The 22370-nt window shown below is 42.8% G+C and overlaps 7 protein-coding genes across 7 annotated transcripts; 4 read left to right on the top strand and 3 right to left on the bottom strand.

Moving 5' to 3' along the window:
- Positions 1-12: 12 nt before the first annotated feature.
- On the bottom strand, positions 13-3176 carry BCR41DRAFT_337849 (hypothetical protein). The gene is made up of 6 exons (XM_022022091.1): positions 2736-3176; positions 2411-2485; positions 2051-2269; positions 340-1935; positions 173-233; positions 13-59 (listed from the first exon to the last, which is right to left on the bottom strand). Exons 1-6 carry the CDS (start codon positions 3000-3002, stop codon positions 31-33), a joined length of 2247 nt encoding a protein of 748 aa, XP_021880268.1. The 5' UTR covers positions 3003-3176; the 3' UTR covers positions 13-30.
- Positions 3177-3372: 196 nt separating this feature from the next.
- BCR41DRAFT_422999 (hypothetical protein) lies at positions 3373-3988 on the top strand (the record flags this gene model as incomplete). The annotated part of the gene is made up of 2 exons (XM_022030231.1): positions 3373-3463; positions 3595-3988. The coding sequence occupies 2 exons, from the start codon at positions 3373-3375 to the stop codon at positions 3975-3977; spliced, it is 474 nt and encodes a 157-aa protein (XP_021880267.1). The 3' UTR covers positions 3978-3988.
- Positions 3989-6093: 2105 nt separating this feature from the next.
- Positions 6094-6634, bottom strand: BCR41DRAFT_307551 (Homeodomain-like protein; the record flags this gene model as incomplete). Its single annotated transcript, XM_022020864.1, has 3 exons — positions 6094-6257; positions 6346-6475; positions 6569-6634. Coding segments are annotated over 3 exons (360 nt in total), but the record flags the coding sequence as incomplete, so codon positions are not given.
- A 3049-nt stretch (positions 6635-9683) lies between these two features.
- Positions 9684-13533, top strand: BCR41DRAFT_422998 (Mysoin-binding motif of peroxisomes-domain-containing protein). Its single transcript, XM_022030230.1, has 6 exons — positions 9684-10179; positions 10296-10438; positions 10606-10947; positions 11033-12104; positions 12220-12387; positions 12525-13533. The coding sequence occupies exons 1-6, from the start codon at positions 10128-10130 to the stop codon at positions 13496-13498; spliced, it is 2751 nt and encodes a 916-aa protein (XP_021880265.1). The 5' UTR covers positions 9684-10127; the 3' UTR covers positions 13499-13533.
- A 72-nt stretch (positions 13534-13605) lies between these two features.
- BCR41DRAFT_337845 (putative peptidase) lies at positions 13606-15174 on the bottom strand. Its single transcript, XM_022022090.1, has 4 exons — positions 14707-15174; positions 14482-14602; positions 14282-14358; positions 13606-14180 (listed from the first exon to the last, which is right to left on the bottom strand). The coding sequence occupies exons 1-4, from the start codon at positions 15124-15126 to the stop codon at positions 13740-13742; spliced, it is 1059 nt and encodes a 352-aa protein (XP_021880264.1). The 5' UTR covers positions 15127-15174; the 3' UTR covers positions 13606-13739.
- A 1521-nt stretch (positions 15175-16695) lies between these two features.
- Positions 16696-18559, top strand: BCR41DRAFT_307627 (P-loop containing nucleoside triphosphate hydrolase protein; the record flags this gene model as incomplete). The annotated part of the gene is made up of 5 exons (XM_022020870.1): positions 16696-16760; positions 16856-17578; positions 17693-17897; positions 17985-18135; positions 18303-18559. The coding sequence occupies 5 exons, from the start codon at positions 16696-16698 to the stop codon at positions 18557-18559; spliced, it is 1401 nt and encodes a 466-aa protein (XP_021880263.1).
- Positions 18560-20159: 1600 nt separating this feature from the next.
- BCR41DRAFT_397338 (hypothetical protein) lies at positions 20160-22103 on the top strand (the record flags this gene model as incomplete). The annotated part of the gene is made up of 3 exons (XM_022028884.1): positions 20160-20649; positions 20778-21081; positions 21176-22103. 3 exons carry the CDS (start codon positions 20160-20162, stop codon positions 22101-22103), a joined length of 1722 nt encoding a protein of 573 aa, XP_021880262.1.
- Between the last annotated feature and the right edge of the window lie 267 nt (positions 22104-22370).

Raw genomic sequence — 22370 nt, 5'->3', positions numbered from 1 at the left:
CATATTCATTAAGTCACTATGAGTTTATAATTATTGAGAAATAAGCTCCACATAGTTGGCTACGGGGATAATGATAAAAAAAAAAAAAAAAAAAAAAAAAAAAGCAAGGCTTTGGTTAGTCCATGATCTGAAGACAAGTTACAAGGAGATTTAACTTCAATCATTTCAATACCTGGAAATAATCCAATGATGCCGCTCCCATTCTTGCCACTCCACCAGTCTTCAGTAACGAACTAAGTTGAGAAAATAAATTAAACGAGTAGAGACATCAGTAGACATTCACCATACATATACAAATTTAAGAAAATAAAAGATAAATAAATAAAATACACAACTTACTTCAATCTCATTGATAGTGTCACCCTCAGAGAATGAAATCTCATTAGGCTCCCCTGCTTGATAGTCATAAAGGGCTACAGCAGAAGGCTTACGGCCGAGAGCACTTGCAGAGGTATCATGGTGGTCAGGAGCAGCGGCAACAGCAGCATGCTGTTGTGCATAATGTTCATATTCCGATTCCTGCCTTTGCTCATTCGTAGCTGCCGCACCAGCAGTAGCCATCCCTTGGCCATGACTCTGGTCAATAATTTCGACATAGTTGGATGGGAAGAGTCCTGAACGGGTGCCATCCTCGCTCTCGCCGCTCCACCAGCCGACGTCTAGCTCCATGACATTCCTGATTATCTCTCCCTCATACAACGTCATCTCGTTCTCTTCAGCTTTGTCATATGAGTAAAGGACAATAGCAGAAACTGAACCAACGGTCGCAAGCTCTGGATGGTCTGCTGAAGCCAAAAGTGCATCAGCCCCAAGAGCTACAGATTGGGTAGTTGCAGCACTGACTTGTTCCTGCAAGCGTCGCTCTTGTTCTTCGGCTTCCTCTCTCCAATGCTTCTCTTCTTGCTCATGTTCAAACTGACGCCGACGATCTTCCTCTTCATCCTGATGTTGATTCAACTGTCTTTCTTCTTCTTCTTCTTCATGGCGACGACGAGCCTCTTCTTGCTGCCTTTGGCGATGTTCCTCTTCTTCTTGCATTCGGCGGTGCTCTTCAGCCTCTCTAGTCCTTAGTTCCTCAACCTCTCTGGCTTTTTGTTCTTCTGCCTCTCTGGCTTTTTGTCTTTCTGCTTCATTCAACTCGGACTCGCGTTTCTGCTGTTGCTGCCGCTGCTCTAACAGCCTTCTCTGCTCCTCTTCTCTTGCAAGAGCCTGTTCCCGTATAGCATCTTGCTCCCTTGCTTTGGCTGCCTCACGTGCTGCGCGCGCCGCGTCCTCGACTTCGGCCCTCTCTCGTTCCTCCTTTTCACGTGCAAGTCGTTCCTCACGTATACGATTAAAGTCCGCAGGTCGGTCATCTACAGCGCTTCTGCTGCTTTGGATAGACGATGATGCTCCTTGAGCAAGCTCGCGTTCCTTTTCTTGCTCTCTCTCTCGCTGTTCCTGAAGACGCCTCTCCTCTGTTAATTTTTGAGCTGTAGAGGTGCTTTCAGCCTGTCTCTCACGCGCTTCACTAGCTGCTATTTCACGCTTGATCCTCTCACGTTCTTCTTTCTCGCGGGCCTCACGCTCTAGACGGAGTTGATGAGCTTTGTTGACAAATGGCTCTGGCTTCGAATCACCATATGAAGTCAATGAGCTAGGTGGCTGCACCTTGTTAAAAGACGTTGCTGTAGAAGCAGAGTAAGATGACCCACCTCCAGATGTACTCCATGATTTTCCTACAACAACAGAGGCTGAAGAGGGAGGTGATGCGATATTAGGCGAAGTCGTAGATGAAGATGAGGGCGAGGATGCTGGAGGTGGCCAGACACGACCTTGAAGCTTGGATGGAACAAGAGGAGCAGGCTTTGGAGAAGGGGAAGATGCAGAAAGAGATGAAAGTGCCGCTGACGAAGGGGGAGTACTGACCAACGGCTTTGAGGTACCAATGCCATACTATTTATAAACAACGCAATGGACTTTTACGTTAAAATATGGAAACGATAACTGGGTATCCAATGACCAAATTTCACTGAATCGAGGTGGAGGATATGAAATACAAATTACTCACCTTAGGTGCAGGTTCAGGCTTCGTGGAAGTGCGCTGCATAGCCGCAATATCCGGAATCTGAGTCTTCTTATATGCAGACTGTAGGGGCTGAATCTTCTCATGCTGATATTCCTCTTTGTGGGTGGAATACTTTGAGCCTGAACCCTCCTCAGCTCTCTTCATGATCTGTGCTGGGGTAACATCAGCATCACAGCGAGCGTTGATCTGCAAGTGATAACCCTAGAAGACGAAAAATAGACATGTATATGAAGTAACAATAGATACACCATATCAAATCATCATAATTATTAGACTGCTGTTTGGTGACCAGGTAGTGATCTTGCTCAAGGAGTCAAACACTGCACACTAGCTCTTCTGTACCTTCAAGAACTGAGCAACGTCGGCAAGATGTGTGTTGAAAAGACCTTTCTTGGATTCAGGGACTCCTTCGCCACACTAAACAATCATAAAATCGATGGTCGATTAGAATTCAGCTGACCAAAAATCCGGTCAGAAAAAGCCGACTACAGCCTTTTTTATATAAATCTCCCCTCATAAACCGCCTTAATGCCAAGAGCTGTTTTCTACTAAGCCTTCTCTCATGCAATATAACTTTCCGTTTTTTTTTTTTTTTTTACTCAATAGACTTGCATAAGATTTCGAGAAAAGGATGACGTGTAAAAAAATATAGAGACTGTAAGCATACCCAGGCAATGAGGACAAATTTGTTGAGCTGAGAGTAAGGATCAACAATCCTGACGAAGGCATATTGCATCTTGCCATCCATAAACTCGTCCTGCAGCTCCTCAAGCCCGCCGCTACCACGGCCAAGCACCTTCAGGTCATTGGTACCCTTGTCATAACCAAACATGGCCCAATTGTCGCCATTCTTAGGGTCTGCGGGCCGCAAAACGGCCTCATATGCGGCTCTGAGCTCATGGCTATGTGTTGTAAAATTGACCTGAAGACTCATAGTACAAAGTGTTTTCTATTGCAGTTGAGTAAAAAAAAATGGAGGAAATAAAAAACGGCAGGCTTCGTAGTTTAGTTGAGCAGAATGACGTGAATGTTAAGCCCGTAAAGACAATTGGCGATTAAAGAATGAAATTGGGAAGGATTTTGGGAGGACTAATGAAGAATGGAAAAGAGGTTTTTTTTTTATTATAATAGAATGGAAAGAGGAATGAACGTTAATTAGGTCACGCGTCACATGAGCATTTTGGGTTACAAGACGCGTTAATGGCTACGCCTCGCCCGCCAAGAATCCAGAATTTGGGCTCTTTTATTCACTATTTAAACTGACCATCTTCACTCTTTTCATCCTTCGCATTCTGAGGCAAATGATGCCTCAAGACTCTCTCAATCCCCCAGAAATACGGTTTCAAATCTCTCAACACCTTCAAAAGCGTGACCTTACTCAATGTATCCGCGTCTGTAAAGCCTGGCATCGGAAATTACTTTAAACATTCATGCTTCGAGAAAGCGTCGTATATTATGAAGTCAGCTTTAGAGAGGAGGGAACTTTGACCAACAATAATCCCTTCTTGAGCTCACTATTAACGGAGACGGAGGGCTTGATGGTGCAAATCAGCTTTGTCTTATCGCTCGGTGTCCACATCTCAAATGTTTGATCTGGCATTCAACTGCACCGGGTGGCCTCGATATTTCGAGACCCTTTGCTGAAAAGGTTGCAGCAGGGACTTGGCAAAACCTCGAAAGCCTTGATCTAGACATTGTGGACATGAAAGATAATGAAATGGCTACAATCTTGACAAGCATGCCACGACAGTTGAGGTCACTGGTTTGTAGCTCCTTTAAGTTCGGTCCTCTTTCACTTCAATCTCTTGAACGGCATTTCGAGACATTGGCGGAGTTATATGCAAGACAGATCGAGAGCTCTATACTCCGTGACCGATATACTGGATACTTGAACATTGGACTAGCCTAAAAACCTTCTCGGGAAGATTGAAGACTAAACAGGCGCAATTACTTCACTCTCGGTGTATTTTGGTTTGATAGGATTTAAAATAAAAATAAAAATGCAGAATAGCTTAATAATAAAAAACATTCTCATGCCTGGCTGTAGCTGGCCAACGCCCATTGGAATGCTTTCGAAATTCAGGAAATCATGGGCAGAGGAAGAGACAAATGGAATTCGAAGTGATAGCGGTATCATTTTGTAGTATTGATTTACGCAAACCAAGCCGACCGCGAGATATTCCTTCATATATTTGATATCATTCTAACCATTCACTTTGAGAACAAGGATCCAATTTAATAACCGTCAAAACTCAATAACAGTGGACAGTTATGAGTCGTTGTCAAATCGCGAAGTTATTTAAGGTTGTTGTTTAATACGACCAGGGCGCTGAGCGACCTTTATAGAAGCAAAGCAATACGTTTTCGGAATAAAAGAAGGTGCTTCGGGCAGAGAAAGGCCTTGCAACAAGTAGAGTACTTAGCATGGTTGCAAATAGTAATTTTTTTTATGTATTCCGATCTCCACCTGTGGTGGAAGGGAAAAGGGATGCAAACTAATGTCATGAATACTAAACCAGTTTATTTCAAATACTATTAACATTGGCAATTCAGGATATGGCACAGTAATTAGCGTCGATAGAGTGGTACGCTGCGTGCGAAAAGATGTAATGAAGGGGAAAATGAAAAGCATGTATAAGAACGTCAATACAGATCATGGTAAAACATTTATGTGGGGGGAGTTTGACATAGCACGGATTTGAGAAGAAAGAAGAACAAGGACGGGGAGAAGAAAACAAGGAATTGAGACAATGGGAACATTAGGGAATAGTCATTACAAAAAAAGCGTACAAAAGGACACTAATCATAAACAGCACTATTAAGGCAAAAAACCACCTGGTACGCCTTGATGCCTATGCAGAAGGCCCTACAAGGTTCTCAATTGACATGGCATGGACGGTACCACGAGAATAAAGCCTACCCCTGTTATCACTCGATTTCTTTTCCTTTCCTACGCCCGCAACGTCAGTTTCACGGGCTAGATCCTCACCCAGCTCTTCATCCTCTGTCAGGCCTATGGACTCTTTATCAGATACTACATCGCTATCATCATACGAAAATCGGCTCATAGCCTGGTAATCGATACGGGAAGGACAATGCTCCTCATGTCCTTGACTAAGCTCGCGCTTAAATGCACGACTACAGCCTGTATTGCTTGGTACCGATTCATCATTTTCAATATACGAGTCAACTTGGATATGGCGGACTGAAGGAACCAACACCCCGCGCGAAGGTGAAGAGCTATTGGAAGTCGAACCAGTCTGACTTAAGGCCGTAGGTTCTAATACATCACTGACCTCATTCGTCCTAGAATGCTGAGGCAACGCCGGTTCCTGAAGACGCGCCGATGAAGATACGAGAGAACCCTTGCTTGGACCTGTATCAAGACACTGAGGCGTCGAAGGGTTGGCAATTGGAGCATTACTGGAGAGCAAAGCTGCACATGAAGAGTAAGGCGAGAAAGAATATTGGTTGTAGTTCTGTGGAGGGCATTGAGCTGGGGCCTTAGGATATCTGAACAATGGCGCCTGGGGCTGCTCAAATGCGTGAACAAATGACGATATCCCTGGAAGAGTTGGATGCGGTTGTGACGGGGACGAGGAGGGCTCATAAGACGTCTGTACTGTATTTGCTTCAAAGAAGCTTCGGACTGGAGGAGGGGTCACACACCAAGACGAGAATGAGCCCTTGTGACGCGCAGTATCAGGCGTTCTTGGAGGTGAAGGCAAGATCAAGCTATTGGTGAAAGATGGGATGTTCTGGGCGGCCATGGTAGGGGGCATAGGAAGGGAGTGTCGTCGCTCATATGGCATGAACCTTGACATGGCATTGGGCATCTGATGCAAATGCATAGATATCCCAGCACTAAGAGAAGATCCGGACGAGGACCCTGCCATCAAACTCTTGAGCCCTATTACTCCCGCTGCCGTAGTAGGAAAGTGCCCAGGGGAGCGAGAAGACAATGAAGTAACGAGGTCCTGATGTTGATCACGGTATTGGTAGTTGGAGTGGATAGTGGGCATGCTCATGCGCCTCTTCTTTCTCTGCATAGTGGTGTTGAAATGGTTCTTGATAGCATTATCTGGTCTACCTGGCATTTGCTTGGCCATTTCGGCCCACTTTGACCCAAGTTGACTATAAAGTTCTAGGATACGCATGTCTTCTTCATGCGTGAATGGAGCCTTATTAACTGAAGAGCATGTTATTTAAGAAAAAGAGCTGAATGTTAGTAGAGCAATCCACAAATAACCTCAACGTCACCTATTCATTTCACATACTCATGGGATCGAGATGGTTATGCCATCTTTCTCGACACTGCTTCCCAGTGCGCGACCCAATCCTAGAAGCAATAAAAACCCACTTCTCGGGGCCGTACTCGTTTACAAGTTCACGTAGCTTACGATCCTCCTATAAAATGCAACACAGACGGATTAAAGAGAAAAAATAAATATTCAGCTAAAGGGAGACAAAATAAATGTTGATCCTTTCTTGTTAAGTTACCTCCTCAGTCCAAGGGCCTTTCACTTGACGAGATTTTGTAGAAGGTAAGACTCTCCAGCGATGCATAGAAACATTTTTGTCTCTTGACCCATCTGGAAAAACATAATCGGCAACCAACTCCCATGATTTTGGACCATAGGCTTTCATAGCTTCACTTAAGAGCTGATCCTTTATTTAAACACGAATTAAGCAAATGGTTTATAGAGCACATTTAACATTATGACAGTGTTGTATTGACATTAGTGGTTGAAATAATAATGAAATGTGTACAAAAAGGAGAGACGGCAGAGTGAAAAAAGAAAAAGAAGAAAAAAGCCGAGAAAGTAGTTCCTATGCAGATCGGTAAAGGCTTACCTCATGCCGCTGCCAAGGCCCATCGTAATAGTTGATGGGGATGTGGGATTGCGAGCTAGGGGCGCTGGCAGCATAGGAAAGCGAAGAAAATGAGTTACTTGCTTGAATAAACGGCATTGAAATTGACGAGCTTATGGATGACGGATTAGACGACTGAAAGTTCAGACGCCCCATGGAAGGTTCCATTGAATGCTGAGAGGCATTTATTGGCGGAAGCGCTGTGTGCAACTTCATAAATTTTTAAATGGTGGGAGATGAAAAACGCAGGATGTGGCGAAAGAACGATCGTGCCTTGATCAGAGAAGCTATAGGATTATTGGGTAAGCAAGGAAATACTGGGTTGCGGGAGGATGCTTTTGTCGATGATGAGTGAAAGATAAATAGCTTAACAAGGGCCGTACGCGAGAAGACACCTGTACGTATGAGACAATGTTAGCTTGATCGTCGTAGAAAGGGAAAAAGAAAGAGGAAGCAGGATAAGAAGGTGTAGGGAGGTCAGGTATTTAAAAAGATGGCTTGGACGCGGTCGTAACAAGGCGCGTTGAACTGTAGTTGATCGTTTCAAGGTTTTCAATTCCGTTAATCGAAGAAATTGTATGGCTAGCGCGCGAACGGGTACAAGAATAGGTGGGACGAGATGAGATTCGAATGGCCAGGAAAGGAAGATAGAGCAATGAGCAGACCATGAAAATAAAAACATAAAAAATAAAAAAAAGAGGAATCGGACTCGCATGGCTTTCATGACTTTCTCTGTTCTGTAGAAAAAAAAATAAAAAAAAAAAAAAAAAAAAAAAAGAAGAAGCAAAGGATAGCCGAGCGTTCTTAGGAAAGAATGGAATAGCACCACGCTCACCTATATCTATTGTCACGAACATAGTAGACATGGAACCTAAAGGGGTTCTGTAAATGTAGGTTCCCCACCTCCTACCTCCTTTCTAGGGAGAGACATACACGCCTCTGAGGACAATACTAACAAGAGAGGCTTGTCATAAAGAATTATAGGAGATAGACTTACAAGGCACCTGTTTATCCCACAGAAAATTGACTCAAGCTTCTTGTTATTTCCGCTTTCACCAGTATATATTTAAAAGGAATAAATGTCTGGTCAGAAGGCAAAGTTCAAGGGAGGAGGAAGAATAAGCACATGCAAGGAGAAGAATGATCGTGAAAGAATGATATATAGTAGAGGAGCGTTTTCCTTTAAAGGCTCAGAGTGTCTCTGCCGATCTTTAATCCTAACATCAAACATCAGATAAAGAACAGACTCCTTTCAGGGGACAATCGTGGAAAAAAAAAAGGAAGAAAGGGAAGAAAGGAAGGAAGAGAGAACGAAAAGAGGAGTCAAGGAGAGTGGAACAAGAAAAAGAATGACAATAATAATTACTTGCTTTGGCAACACAATGAGCCTCTCTTATTGTTAGACATCATTGCTAATGATCACAGGTATAATCACGTATAGAAAACTTCGTGCGGTCAACCATTGTTTTGGATTAAATGGCTGAACATGTCGCTTAGAAGCAACATTGCATGCAGGAGCATTCTGAGAGCAGGGATGTTGAGAGTGAGAAGAAAGAGATGATAAAAAACACAGACGTGGCATGGCTTGAAGTCGTATCCATGCTCCTACAGGAAGCTACTGTTGCCTCGATTTAGTTTTGTTCATATTCTTCGCAATGTTGCCAATAAAGGATACAAGCGAAATCTAACTCCGTACGTAAAGAAGGATCTAAAATTGGCTTGAACTGGCAAAAGAAATGATTGCTCCATTGACACTGATGCGCCAAGATGTCGTGGACGTCCCAGACGCACAGCCACCGGAGTGGAGGAATGGAAGAGGGCTTGTCTCCATTAGGAAATAAGAATGCGATTTACGTTTGTTCTTTTCTCCATGCGCAGAATTTCTTATTTTGATGCTCTATCCAATGTGTGAACTCACCGATATTGTAATTTAGAAGAACAATACATGCGGCTCTCTGCATGCTATTGTCATCACCCACAGTTTTTATTTTTTTATTTTAAGAAGTTCTGAGGATGGATGGACAATGCGGATGCATTGGATCATAAATTAATTAATTGTTTTTGGTCCCGATCAAAACCCTTGTGCTCCTTTTCCCTCTGCAGATAAATAAATGATTTTGTATCCTCATACTAAAGTAACCAAGAGTTATTAATCTTCCATTAGAGAAGAAGTAGCTAAAAAATGTGGTCAAGTAAATATTTATTTCGGGTTTACAATGCTGAATTTTCAGATGACCAACTGCCAAGACTCAAATAGACAAGGGCTCTCACAAAGAACGTGAAAATAATCGTTCTTGTAGTCTACGTTACATTAGTGAACATGAAATACATCCATCGGCTCTGTGAAGGTAAAGACGTAGGATACGACCCCTTGGTTCATGCTCGTCATGCTGTGAGCTTCAAATGGTAAACTGCTTAATAGCTAATCAGACTGTGGAGTAAAATCGATGATGACTCCTCCATTTTAGAGGTCATTGAAACAACAGGTGAATAGGGTCTATTTGGTTCGTGTGACAAAATGCTGTGGGGTCCGGGCAAAGTAACCTTTTTCTTTCAAGAGAAAAAAAGGGGCTAGCGGAGGCAATCTGGAGTTGCCGATGTAGAACACATAGTGAGAAGGATCGCCATCCATTTGATTCCACAGTACGATAAAAGAGGCTTTTTTAAAAAAAAGAGAGGGAGGCATGCTTTTGTTCCTGAAATAGGATGCTGTAGCTTAAATACACCGTTGGGATATGGTTTTTGTTACTTTTACTTGAAGACCATGCCATTCATCGAGAAGTCTCATGATCAGCCTTTGCAGAATAAAGATTGCATTACAATGTGTTAATTTGCACTGCTTCTTCCTCTTGTTTCAATTTGTGTTTTTGTTTCCATCCATTAACAGATCAGCACACTTCATTCTTCACATCCATTCATTCAATCCTCTCGTGTCTTGCTCCCCTCTCTCTTGCTCTCTCTCCCTCCCTCCTCATAACCTCCTTTTCTCATTACTTCTCTCTCCTCCCTTCTCAACAACAGCCATAAACTGACTCGATACTCTCTCTTTACCGAGGGGCTCCTTTCCGCAATTTACTTGTTGAGCGGCAACTGAATAACTGAAATAAACAGAAAAAAAATAAGCAACTTCTATTCTTGTTCCTGTCCCTCGACCTGGATCTGGATTTTAGCCTGAATAGCACTCCTTATGGCCGACATTGTCGTCTACGAGGATTCGCCTCTGGCCCATTATTTACAAGGTATTAACCGTGTTTCTACTTTACTAGTTTGGTTCACAAAGAGCGTACTAGGGAGGAAAAAACTGACATATTGCCAACGTCTTTTCTTTTCTTTCTTGTGGATATCTGTTATTCAGAGATACAAAGTGAACAGCATGGAATGGATTTGCGGCACACTGCAATGCCTGTTCATGATCCTGACCCGCCCCCAGAACCTATCGGACTTCGTCTTGCACATAATGCCGCCGACATGTTCACGCATCTTGTAGAGTATTTGACGGTAATACTCATGCATTGGTGGTTCTTTCAGTTCCCGGATTGTCTTACCATTTGAACAACCGCACAGCAGACCTCTCCCATGCTATCCCCATATCTTATTCATGATTAAACTAACCTCTTACTTTGCGAATGCGTACCTCACACTATACGCTTATTTTTGCTATTTAGCACACATTTTCGTCTTCTACATCGGACACTGAGGATGCCGAGTTTGAAGAGCGCTTCAAGTACTTTATCTGTACTTCACCATTTCTCAATCGAGCAGTAACAGTGCATGCGCATGAGCGTGGTCGCCGCACAGATATTCCTATGACAGTCGAATACACATATAAATTCAACCCCGGTCGGTTTGGATATGCCTTGGGCTTTGGTACTTTGGTAACACTTGTGGCTCGGTCAGTCCTGAATCGGACCAGAGCAGGAAGGATATCGTGGTTGAGGCCGCTGCTCAGCCGACCAACCGCTGTATCCCTTGCTTTAGCATCATCTGCATGGATTCTTCGGATTCTGGTAAGTCGAGCCGCTGCACATGTTCATTTCATTGATTGACTTTTATGTGCATCCTTTTGATACGACACATTCGGAAACAAAATAGCAACGGAGAAACATTCAGACTACCCAAAACCAGGCACTCCGATCTCTGCAACTTCTTGTCAACCACTGCCAGTCACTTGACGCCAAGGTCAATCGAGCCATCATGGTTATTCAAGAGATCGAGCTCGTCTCAAGAGGTTATCGACTATCCACCCCTCTCGCCCCCATTTCGCGCATCGAGCAAGCTTCCAAGACACGTCGTTGCAATATCGTGCGCGCACAGCTGGTGGCTGCCCTGGCCAAAAGTGGAGCTTTGTTCCAGCGCTCTACTGAGACACTCCAATCCCATATTGATCACAAAAGGCTTAGTACCCTTTTAGATATGTATAATGTCACACCATCACCACGGCCCGGCTCACCTGGAGGAGGCCTTGATGGTGAAAGTCCGATTACACCTTGGCCCCATGAACACCACCATGGTTTTGCTACACCACATGGTCATGATACCAACACTGTGACTGAAAACGACCGCTTAATTTTAACTTCCTCGCCTACCTCAGAACAATATCCACCCTTGCCTTCATCGTTTTCGAATCATATCCGACAAAATTCGTTGTCTAAACGACGCAGCCGTACAATGACAGGATCTTCAAGACAGAACAGCAGACCCAGTAGTCGCCATGGACATAACAATATATATCAGTTGAATATTGATGATTCATTGCATGCATCTGATAAAAGGACTTCTCGACGACATCATACTTTATGGTCAGCATCAGAAGGAGAAGATTCTGACAATGGAACAGCCTCAGCCACGATTTCACCACGCACAAGCACATACTCTACTAATAACAACAATCCTAATGGCTCCCCAACTTTGACAGGGGGTTCGCTAGAAATGACCTCATTGGAACAACTGAGAAAAAACTTTCAGCGGATGCACTGTCAACGACGCGAGTTTCTCTGTGAGCTACTGTCAATCCGTCGCAAGAGTCGCAAAGGACGTCAAGGATTGAATGCTTTGAAAGACTATGATCAAAACTGGACAGTCGTGCGAGATGTGCTTCATGAAGGTGTTGTCGGAATCGAATCTGTTGTTGATGAACTCAGCAAAGTATTGGACTCTGAATTATGTAATACATCAAACAAGAAACAGAAGCTAAATCAGATGGAGGCTTTAAATATATATCGCAATAATAGAGGTATCTAATTTTCTTAATCGTGGACATATCTTCTGAAAATATCTAGATACCCTGCCTAGAATTGATACTCAAAGCACCAAAGGTGGAAACACCGTTCAGGATAAGCAATTACAGCCATTTGTACAGCGTCTCGCGCTCTTGGAGCATCATGTTCGCGGCGTACAGGCCAAACTATTTATCTGTAATGAGGACATTAAGGAAACGATTAAGCAAGGTGAGTTGGTATTTTGTTTTCTTATGCTTAGGAAAATTAAAAAAAAAAAAAAAGTCTTTTATGATCAGTGATTATTTTAGCTTTATATCAATTGCAGGTATATGAGAACTGATTTTTTTATTATAATAATTATTTAGAGCCAGCAGATGCGGAAAAACGTCAGTTACTGGAATTGCAGTTTGATTCAATCAGTCAGGATATCAGCATGATGGCTACGGAATGGCAACTCGGGAAAATGGCACTGAACAACGTTTTTGAGCCGTCACCTGCAAGATCAATGGCGGAAGAGCAAGGAAAACATGATAATAACCTCGACGGTTCGGATCGTAACGATTGTGATGGAACACACGGGATCATGATACCTGTCACTGACTCTGTAGAACATTTTGAGGATCCACAGCATCTTATGTATTTGGCATCTATGCGCGAAGAAACTTGGGAAGCTTCAACAGAAACAGAAGCGGGCGGCAGCGGGGATATTTCTCGGCGGGCAGGTTTTGTTGGATCTGATGGTATGAAGATGACTCGAGCTGAGCGGATAAAGCAGCAAAAGCTATTACGGGAACAGGAAGAGTTCCGGAAAGAACAGGCTTATGATTCTACAAAGATGGTGCATGAGTTGAAAGATGTCTTAGGACGTAGGCGACACCTGCGTGAGAATGATGGAGATCAACAACGGCCTGTATTACCTGTTGCCTCTTCAGAACGCTTGATATCTACTGCAGCTCCACCACAATCGTCGTCAACTTTGTCATCGCCATTACCATCACCGTCACCATCAGCATCTTCACCACTCTATAATCCCTCTACAGCAGGTTATTTCCTGACAACTCAAATGAGGAAAGTAGATGGAGATCTACAGCAACTCTCGCTGGAACAAGAATTGTTGTCGCCTTCGTCTTCTAGCTCTTCATCCCCCATACCACTGCCCCATCATATATCCTCACTAACTATCAACACATTTGGAGCCATAAATGGAACGAACTCATTTACAAAAACATTAGAGCAGGAGTTGGCAGGCAAAATTGAAGATTCATTCGTTGAAATTTCAGGCATGGGTGAAGCATCAGAGGAAGAAGAGGCGACAGAAGAGGATGTAGTACGATCATGATCTGAGCATTCAAAAAAAGAATAACAGCTAATGACCATATATTATAATATCTGTGATATAAAAAGTAATTCACTACATTCCTCTCATATGATACTGTGTTTTTGAGGCTATGAACTCTTTTGGGAATGATGACAATTGAAAAGAGTGACCCGGACAAGACTCTTTGCAATTTAATGAATACAAGGCATTGCTCTGTCTAAGTTTATATTATCTTTGTCTCTAATAAGCCTATGCTATTTGACTATTGCTGGCCTTCAGCAAACAGTTTCAAGACAATGTCCTTGTAGCTTCCAACAGCGGCAATTAATTCTTTCTTATTAATATATTCATGAGGAGCATGAGCACAGAGGATGCTGCCAGGACCGAACAACAAAGAATGTTTAGCAGTCAAGAAGGATGGAATATCTGTAAAGTAATTAGCAACGAAGGTCTCGAAACCAGGGACAGAATGGCATCGTACTGGTTCCCAGCAGGTCAAGCGCTCGATTGAAATCTTGTCCTTCAGCTGTTGCTCCTTTGGAATCACCTTCTCAACTAAATCCAACACTTCTTGAGTTGAAGTGGCGATACGGAACGAGATGCCCGCAGTGGCAAACGCGGGGACGATGTTGGCAGCAAGTCCTCCGTTGATTGTGCCAATATTTAATGTGGTTTGACCAAAGTAGTCATCTTTAGGAAGATCCTGTTTAAAAATTAAAAAATAATAATAAAAATAATATAAAAAATGAGTCTGATTGCTTTTTACTAAATGAATATTAAATATCGAAATTGTAGCCTTCTTACCAATGACTTCAGCTTGTAGAGAATATCGATCAACTTATCATTGGCACTCACTCCAAGCTCGGGGTAGCCACTATGAGCTATTATGGAGTCAAAAAGATGGAAAGGATCAAAAAGAGAATTAACGCGTGATATAAAGGAAGATCGGTATTTAACTTTTATCCATTGTTTTTTCTATCGAAGAGTTGGAAATAAATAATTACCCGCTTTGCCCTCAATCCTGATATTGAGGCGCAAGACTCCCTTATGCCCCAGGGCCAGCCGTGATTCCGTTGGCTCTCCGACAATGAGGTAGTCTGGAGTAAGTCCGAGGCCATTCGCTTTCTATGATGGGCCATTAGATACGGAAGAGAACGAAATATGATTTTTTTTTTAAAAAAAAAAAAAAAAAAGAACAAGAAAAGTTGGGAGATGAAAACAAAACATACCACCATCCCGATATGATCGACTTCCTCGCCAACGACAAATAAGAATCCAACGTCTCCCTCGTTGATCTTGCCCTCCTTTCTCAATTCCTCAACAGCCCGAACCTGAGCGGCCATGCAACCTTTGGCATCACTGGAACCACGTCCATAGACATTTTCTTCATCCTCACGGTAATCGATATAAGGTGGAACGACATCGATATGAGTATTGAACAAGACACGAGGATTGCGATTTTTGCCCAAGTATGCAAGGACATTCTCACGCCCTGGAGCAATCTCCTGAAGTTCAACAGTATAGCCAAGCTTGGTGAGATATTCATGAATGTATTTTGTACATGGTGATTCGTTCTCAGTGATGCAAGGGATGGACACAAGTCCCTTGTGAAATGCAAGGAGTTCCTGAGCAGATTCCTTGGTTGTCATGATGTTTTACTTTTCAAATAAAGAGAACGAATGTACAAGAAAAAAAAAAAAAAAGAGCAGAAAAGAGAAAGGTAGAGGAGGATCGAGCATGTGACAGGCAATTTGGGCGCATAGATAGCCCATCTCTACTTCTCCACTTGCGCAATGTGAGCAATCCAAACTGTGGAACCATCCTACCCATACTGTAGAATCACAACAAGGAACTTTACGCTTGCACATATTTCCGGGTCGCCCGTCAATTACATGGAAAGATCGTCAGATTCTTGAGATTAATTCTCGCTGAGTCAAAATTCAAAACCTAGAGCTCCACGACCATGGAACCGTAACGATTTAAGGTTTGTTGAGGAAAATTTTCTCACGCTGTAGTTTCGATCTACTCTCTATTCAAGAATTGATACAATTGAAATACATGTCCATTATACAAGGCGTTAGGACCGGTGAGGCTGTGCAAGTGATCTTGTTCAAATTCTCAATGCTGAGTAATTGGCTTCCCTTTAAGACACAAAAATTATTAAAGGCATAGCATGAGTGGGTTTAGCATCTCACGTTTCGTAGCTACTTTACCGATAAAAAAGAAAGGAGAAAGGATGAGAGCTACGGAGCTATTGTACTATTTTGATCGAATGCAACTACAGATGACAAGGGCAACAGTAGCAGAAGGACGCGTATATGTTAATAAACGAATTGATAAAAGCCCAGATTCAACAATTGGTGGCGCAAGTGACTGTTCTTGCAACCTATAAATGGTAGAATAAACAGTGCTTTTGTTCAGTGGGCTTGATCGCTTCCTGTGGCTCTTGCATCTCTCTCCATTCGAACTTTTTATTGCGATGCTACCCATAACTGCGTCAGCGAATCTCCGCCACTGCGTTGGGCGCACACTCATTACGCCTACAGGCCATGCAAATGTCTCGGCTTCACCTTCTTTATCACGGTGTTGTGCCATTAATGGCCTTTACCCGCTCAATACCAGAATTAAAGCAAGGCCTCCTGCTATTATCTTTTGTCGTTTCCGTCATGTGGCCAAATCCTCGCGGCTCCCCCGCGATCCGACAGATTTCTCCCCGAGACCACAGTATAGGAGTGCATTGGAAAGCAGAGGGAGACCATTCGGCGGATTGGAATTCAATCCGCATTGGGAACAAGCAGGTAAAAAAAAAAAAAAAAAAAAAAAAAAAGGATTGATACGTTTTGGTTTGCTAAAATATCAGTGCATTGTTTTTTTTTTTTTTTTTTTTTTTTTCAGCACTGAAAAAAGCACTCGAAAGGTTTATACTTCCTCATGGAATGCAGGGGTTACTGGAATCACTGGGGACGCCTAGAGATAAAGCTAAAGAGCTGATCATCAAATTTAGTGAAAAGGCTATTGATGGCGAAATTGCAGCTGTAAACAAGAAGATGATTGGTATTATGGCTAAGGATTCATTGGAAGTTGGTATGACATTCAGAACCATGGGAGTGACAAGAGAGGAGGCCATCGCTAGCAAACTAGACAAAGCACTGTGGCACGCTTTTTTCGTCGAGAGTGAGGGCATGCTTCCATTAGAAACACAATCACGGCTCTCTCGGATGCGAGAAATTGCAGATCTTCGACACCCAGCTGAATGGACTCCACGTGCAAGGTTATTGAAGAGGTAAAAAGCAGACCGAGCCTTTTTGTTTTTCCTTTTTTTTAAAGTGCATCGTTATGATTGATTGAAAAGAATTAAACACTTTGGATCCACAATAGGAAAATTATAATGCATGTTGGACCCACCAATTCTGGGAAAACACACAATGCACTGATCAAACTACGAGAAGCAGAAAGTGGCGCCTATCTATCACCACTGCGACTACTAGCGCATGAGATCTTTGATCGAATGAATGCATCGGGAACTCCCTGCAACTTGGTGACAGGGGAAGAACGGCGGTATGGAGTTTATAATGAAAAGGGGGAGCCTATGCCTTATGCTGCTAAGGTCACCTCATGCACAGTTGAGATGGTGAGCTTTGAGAGAAGGATAGATGTTGCAGTCATTGACGAGATTCAAATGCTGGCGGATCCAGAAAGAGGTTGGGCATGGACTGCTGCCCTATTGGGTTTGCCCGCAAAGGAAATCCATCTGTGCGGCGAGCCTACAGTAGTGAAGTTGGTAGAGAATATTTGCAAGTTAACCAATGAGGAAGTAATTGTCAACCGATATGATCGATTAAGCAAACTAGAAGTGCAGGACGAAAGTCTCCGAGGAAATCTGAAGAAAGTTCAAAAAGGCGATTGCGTTGTGACATTCTCGAGAAAGAACATCTTTATGCTCAAACAGGCCATCGAAGCAGAGACAGGGCTTCGATGTGCTGTTGCCTATGGTGGTTTACCGCCAGAGAGTCGTTCAGCTCAAGCAAAGCTTTTTAATGACCCTACAAGTGGATATGATGTTCTTGTAGCCAGTGATGCTATTGGCATGGGACTGAATCTGTACGTGTTTCCCTTAAAGTTTTGGACTTTTTCCAATATTGCGTCAGCGTGTGTCCATAATTTTTTTTTTTTTTTTTTTTTTTTTTTGTTTTGTTTTGTTTTAAATCTCCTTAGAAATATCCGGAGGATTATTTTTGAGGCTCTCGAAAAGTTTGATGGTCAGAACGTACGGCAGCTGAGCTTGACTCAGATCAAACAGATTGCAGGGCGAGCAGGCCGATTTGGAACGGAATATGCTATTGGAAAGGCAACCACGCTGCTCCAGAGCGATATCCCAATTCTCAAAAGAGCATTAGCCACCCCGATGATTGAAATTCCGGTATGGAGATTTTTAAAATTTTATTATGCAGGGGTAGGGGAATGCTTCAGATTTATTTGTTTACATTGTTTCCTTTTTAATTTTCAGCGTGCAGGGATCCAACCACTTCCTGAAAAAATTGAGGAGTTTTCTGTTCAGATGCCAGGTGCTCCCTTCTCCCATGTCCTCAAGATGTTTGAAATGATGAGCTTGAATTCGAGGCTGTTCTTCCCATCACTGCTCAAAAACATGATTGTAAGTAGCCTCTATTTACATTCCTTACCAACTTCCATTGCCTTTCTGCAAGCATTTGTCTCTCTCGAGATCAACCCTTTGACATGCATATTTGCTATTGTCTTGGCCACAATTTCACTACAGTCTGATTGACCCATTTGCTTTTTTGAATTCACACCCTTAAGCAATCAGCAGAAGTCTTGGATCATATAAATTTACCAGTGCGCATACGGATACCATTTACGTCTGCTCCTATCCAAACACGCGACATTTTTGTCGTCGCTGCTGCTCAAAAGATGGCGCGAGCTGTCAGTACAGGCAGGCCTTTGACAATTGACGAGGTTGCAAATTTGCCAAAAGAAAAAGCTAAGAAAGACGATAAGTTGATGGAGCTGAAGCATCTTGAAACAACTCATCGTATCATCATGCTCTATCTGTGGCTGAGGTAAACTATACTTAAAAAAAAAAAAAAAAAAAAAAAGGAGGGTTTGAAACGAATCATTAGTGGGGCTTTACAGGAGGCCCACGCACACATGCATGCATATCCCACAGCTGACACAATTTGTTTAACAAAAACTAGTCAACGTTTCCCAGCTGTGATGCAGGGTGGAATTGAAAGTGATGCGAGCAAACGCAAGAAACGCTGCGAAGACTTAATTGAAATTGCATTGAAAGAGAAGGATCACAAGAGAGTGCAAAAGATTGAAGACAAGAAGAAAGCAAAGACTGCAAAAGCTGCAAAAGTACCAAAAGTACCAAAAGTACCAAAAGCTGGGTCAAGTGTTGGTAGTAATGCCGGTGCATCCACAGAGGCACCCTCAACCCAACAAAGTTAGGAACCAAACTTCAATGAATGTAATCATATTAATCATATAAAGCATTATCATTGTTAACGCATCAAACCATTTGAAATATATATATAACATTGACAAGGATGATTGAATGAGGGTGCTTCCAGTCTAGCCTTTTTGCCCAAGTTCATCTTATTCATGTCCTAATTTATTTTTTAATGATCGGGCCAACACATGGTCTACACATGTAAGCGCCCACAAGCTGTATTCTATGCACTAAAACGTTCGCTGTCACACAATAATCAATAGTCTGCATTCTCGAGTAAGGAAAAAATGCCTTGCCGGGATGCTGATTAGTTTGTTGAGTGGCGATATGACTGGTGGGATGGAAAGGTCTTTGCATCAAAATTTCTTTTTATTTTCCTTTTGGTCTTTTTCATTCCCCCTCACCTCTACTCTACACTCCTCTACACTCCTCTACACTCCTCTACACTCCTCTCCTCTTCTTTGCCTCACCTTTTCACCCTCACTTACTCTCACTCCCACCCCCACTCATCTACTCCGTCGTTTAGTATTCCTAATCACTTTCACTTATTCATTCGTCCATTCGTTGATTCTCATTCATACATTCATACTTGACTCTTCTTTCCTTATTGCCTGTCTCACTTTTTAATAATACTGCCACAAATCAGCCACTCATATTTCTTAAACCCCTGGAAAATTTGCAAAAAAAAAAAGCCTTATTATTCTTACTCACATCCGGAACTGAAACCCCTCTTCCCTCGGCCTACCATCTTTATCATCTTTTGGTCCCATCTGGGCACCTTCTTTTTAAGAATATCGTTCATCACCAGTTGACCCCTTTCATCCCTGCAGCTACAACTGAAACTGTTGGCCGTGCCTGAACCTATTTACCTCTTTGGTCTTTTGTTGCCAAAAGTCACCATCAGAGTCTTGTGATTGCATATGCTCTGTCATCAGTGACATATACACACACTCTCCCTTTCTTTTCCTCTCTGCTCTTCTCATTACTGTCAGCTGGCTTTGAGTTGCTTACGTTGATTATTCAGAGCATGTGAGTGATCAATCCTTTCTTACGACTGCGCTCATTTTCCTTGCTCATTGACTGCACCAGCACAGCCGAGTAACACAAAGTACCCCATTTAACCTCAGGGCTCTCTTTGCTTACTTTACTTTCCTATAGTATCTCTTACTCCTCTTACATCCGTACACACAGACCAAACTCACATAAACTGCCATGGGTGCACAATGGAAGCGTGAGGTTGTGCAGGATCACAAGTTTGACTTTATCAATGTCGATGACTTTGTAGATAACTCGTGCTGGCGCCAGTTCACCTATTTGCTTGTCTTTGCAGCCATCATTCGCGGCATCCTTGTTTATTGTTCCGATATCTTTACTGCCGCCAATTTGCTTGCCAACTCAAATGATAATTCGTTTGTTCCAAAGGCAGGAGTTGACTTGGAGGTCTTTGGCAGACTACCCTACGATGTTTACAAGTATTTGTTCACAGGATGCATCCTTCTCGGTTTCTTGCTCTTAGGTCTGGAGGTTCGGAGAGCCAGAGCTATCATTCGCTCCAGAGACATCTCGTATGCATTCACGTCCCTGATTGCAAGTCGTTATTACACAGTCCGATCCTATCCACATTTTTGCCTCTTTGCTCAGATTAATAACTCCAAAAAAACGGTTGATGAAGTTGCCTTTTTTTGCTTCTTCACCTTTCGAAGTAAGTGTCTGCAATTAGAATATAACAATAATGGATAGTGACATTTGTTTATAGAACGACTCCTACAATACCTTTTCTAGACTCTAACAATTCTTGAATTTATTCTTGTTTTCATTTGCTTCGCACAGACTGGAAGCGATTGATACTGGCAGATGCACCACGACAGGTCATCAATGCTACAATTCTGTACCAAACATTCCGTGATCACGAACTGTCGTTCCAAAAGGGTGGCATCTTTGATTGGAACGCTGTAGTCGGTAGTGACGAACGTCTGATCTTCAAAAAGCTTACTCTAGGCGCCATGATCTTCACTGTCTTTATGTTTGCGATGTCACTATTAATGCTCATCAGTGCTGTCATCTTATATATCCCACTGGTCAGCCATATTCAGGGCAATCTCAAGGAGTTCTGTTGCCACAAAATTGATAAACGGTTAGTTTATGAAATCGAAGTAATCTATTTTTATTTTATTTTTTTTGGCAGCACAAATCTAAACGTCTTTTTTTTGTTTTTGGTATTTAATCAGAATTGATGAATTGATCCGCAAAAAATCCAAGACAAGGGCGGCAGAAGGTGCGAATAAGGAGACTGCACTTGTTAACATGAAGCAACCGACTCTCCCTCAGGTGGATCTGCCTGAGGTACCAACCGTACCTGTGAGTACACCTAGATCAGCATATTCTCAGAAAGCTCCGACTCAATACACACCACAAACACCAAAGAGTGCCTACAGCAACTATTCAACGCCTAAACTTCCACACCAGGAATATGCATATTCACCCGCTGCAGCCTACAATAACAATATCCCTCCACAACAACAACAGCAAATCCATCGCCAGCAACAACAGCAACAAAAGCAGCAAGGACAGCGTGGTGGTTACGACTATCTCCAGTCTAAGCCAATGTCAACAGGATCTACGACACCAACGCCTAGAAGCCAAAATAACGTACTCGACCCTTATGCGGAGTCAGCTTTCGCAACTGACGATATCTACAGTCACTATGTGGCTGATACGGATCAACAGCGCTTGCAACAGGGACAGGCGAATCAAGGCTATTCTCAGTCAAATGTAGGTATGGCGTCCAATTATTACAAAGCAAACACCCGAACCGTCCCATACGGCAATCAGACACCTTCAAGAGCTCGACGGTACGATGAATATGGACAGCAAAGGCCTACATCGCCCATCCAATCCCAGCATGGATCCCAACATGGGTCCGAGCTTGATAGTCGTCATAGTGGCAGCCACCATAGCAGTCAGATGGGACATGGCCATGGTGCAGGTGGTGCAGGTGCCAGCAACGTAGCAGCAGTCCCGGGATATGGCAATGCACGATATGCTCGTAATGGTGGATATGGAAATGGGAACGAATACCAGCCAAATCCTCGCCGGCAGGACGGAGCGCCGACAAGAGGTGCCTACCGCGGTGCGGGAGGTGGCATTGGTTACTAATTCTATTAATTATGAGGCGAGAAGGGGAGAGCAAAGAGTCCCCACCTTGTATAATAGCATCCAATTTTGCATCTTTGGACTTCTACCCTCTATATATTATTCATTTTGTTTTTGTTATTTACTCCAGATACTGTTGCTTCTGCAACTCGCTCCACTTGTACACATTTTTCATCATTTTCATAGAATGTATTCTTTTTTTTTTTTTTTTTTTTTTTTTTTTGTAGAGAAACCATGTAATGCTTATTTTATTTGTTTTATATTAAAAAA

This window comes from Lobosporangium transversale (genome assembly GCF_002105155.1).
Source record: "Lobosporangium transversale strain NRRL 3116 chromosome Unknown BCR41scaffold_24, whole genome shotgun sequence".
In the NCBI taxonomy this organism is placed as follows: domain Eukaryota; kingdom Fungi; phylum Mortierellomycota; class Mortierellomycetes; order Mortierellales; family Mortierellaceae; genus Lobosporangium; species Lobosporangium transversale.
Note: the sequence above shows the minus strand (reverse complement) of the source record. Positions and strands in the feature narration are given on the sequence as shown.

What these genes read in the sequence shown, in the direction of transcription:
- BCR41DRAFT_337849 (XM_022022091.1), bottom strand. Translation starts at nt 3,002, where the DNA reads ATGAGTCTTCAGGTCAATTTTACAACACATAGCCATGAGCTCAGAGCC. An exon ending in AATTTGTCCTCATTGCCTGG is followed by an intron (nt 2,486 to 2,735) that starts GTATGCTTACAG and finishes ATGATTGTTTAG; the next exon opens with TGTGGCGAAGGAGTCCCTGA. An exon ending in CATCATTGGATTATTTCCAG is followed by an intron (nt 60 to 172) that starts GTATTGAAATGA and finishes TTATCCCCGTAG; the next exon opens with CCAACTATGTGGAGCTTATT.
- BCR41DRAFT_422998 (XM_022030230.1), top strand. Translation starts at nt 10,128, where the DNA reads ATGGCCGACATTGTCGTCTACGAGGATTCGCCTCTGGCCCATTATTTA. An exon ending in TCTGGCCCATTATTTACAAG is followed by an intron (nt 10,180 to 10,295) that starts GTATTAACCGTG and finishes TCTGTTATTCAG; the next exon opens with AGATACAAAGTGAACAGCAT. An exon ending in TAAGGAAACGATTAAGCAAG is followed by an intron (nt 12,388 to 12,524) that starts GTGAGTTGGTAT and finishes ATAATTATTTAG; the next exon opens with AGCCAGCAGATGCGGAAAAA.
- BCR41DRAFT_337845 (XM_022022090.1), bottom strand. Translation starts at nt 15,126, where the DNA reads ATGACAACCAAGGAATCTGCTCAGGAACTCCTTGCATTTCACAAGGGA. An exon ending in TCGATCATATCGGGATGGTG is followed by an intron (nt 14,603 to 14,706) that starts GTATGTTTTGTT and finishes GGCCCATCATAG; the next exon opens with AAAGCGAATGGCCTCGGACT. An exon ending in TCTACAAGCTGAAGTCATTG is followed by an intron (nt 14,181 to 14,281) that starts GTAAGAAGGCTA and finishes ATTTTTAAACAG; the next exon opens with GATCTTCCTAAAGATGACTA.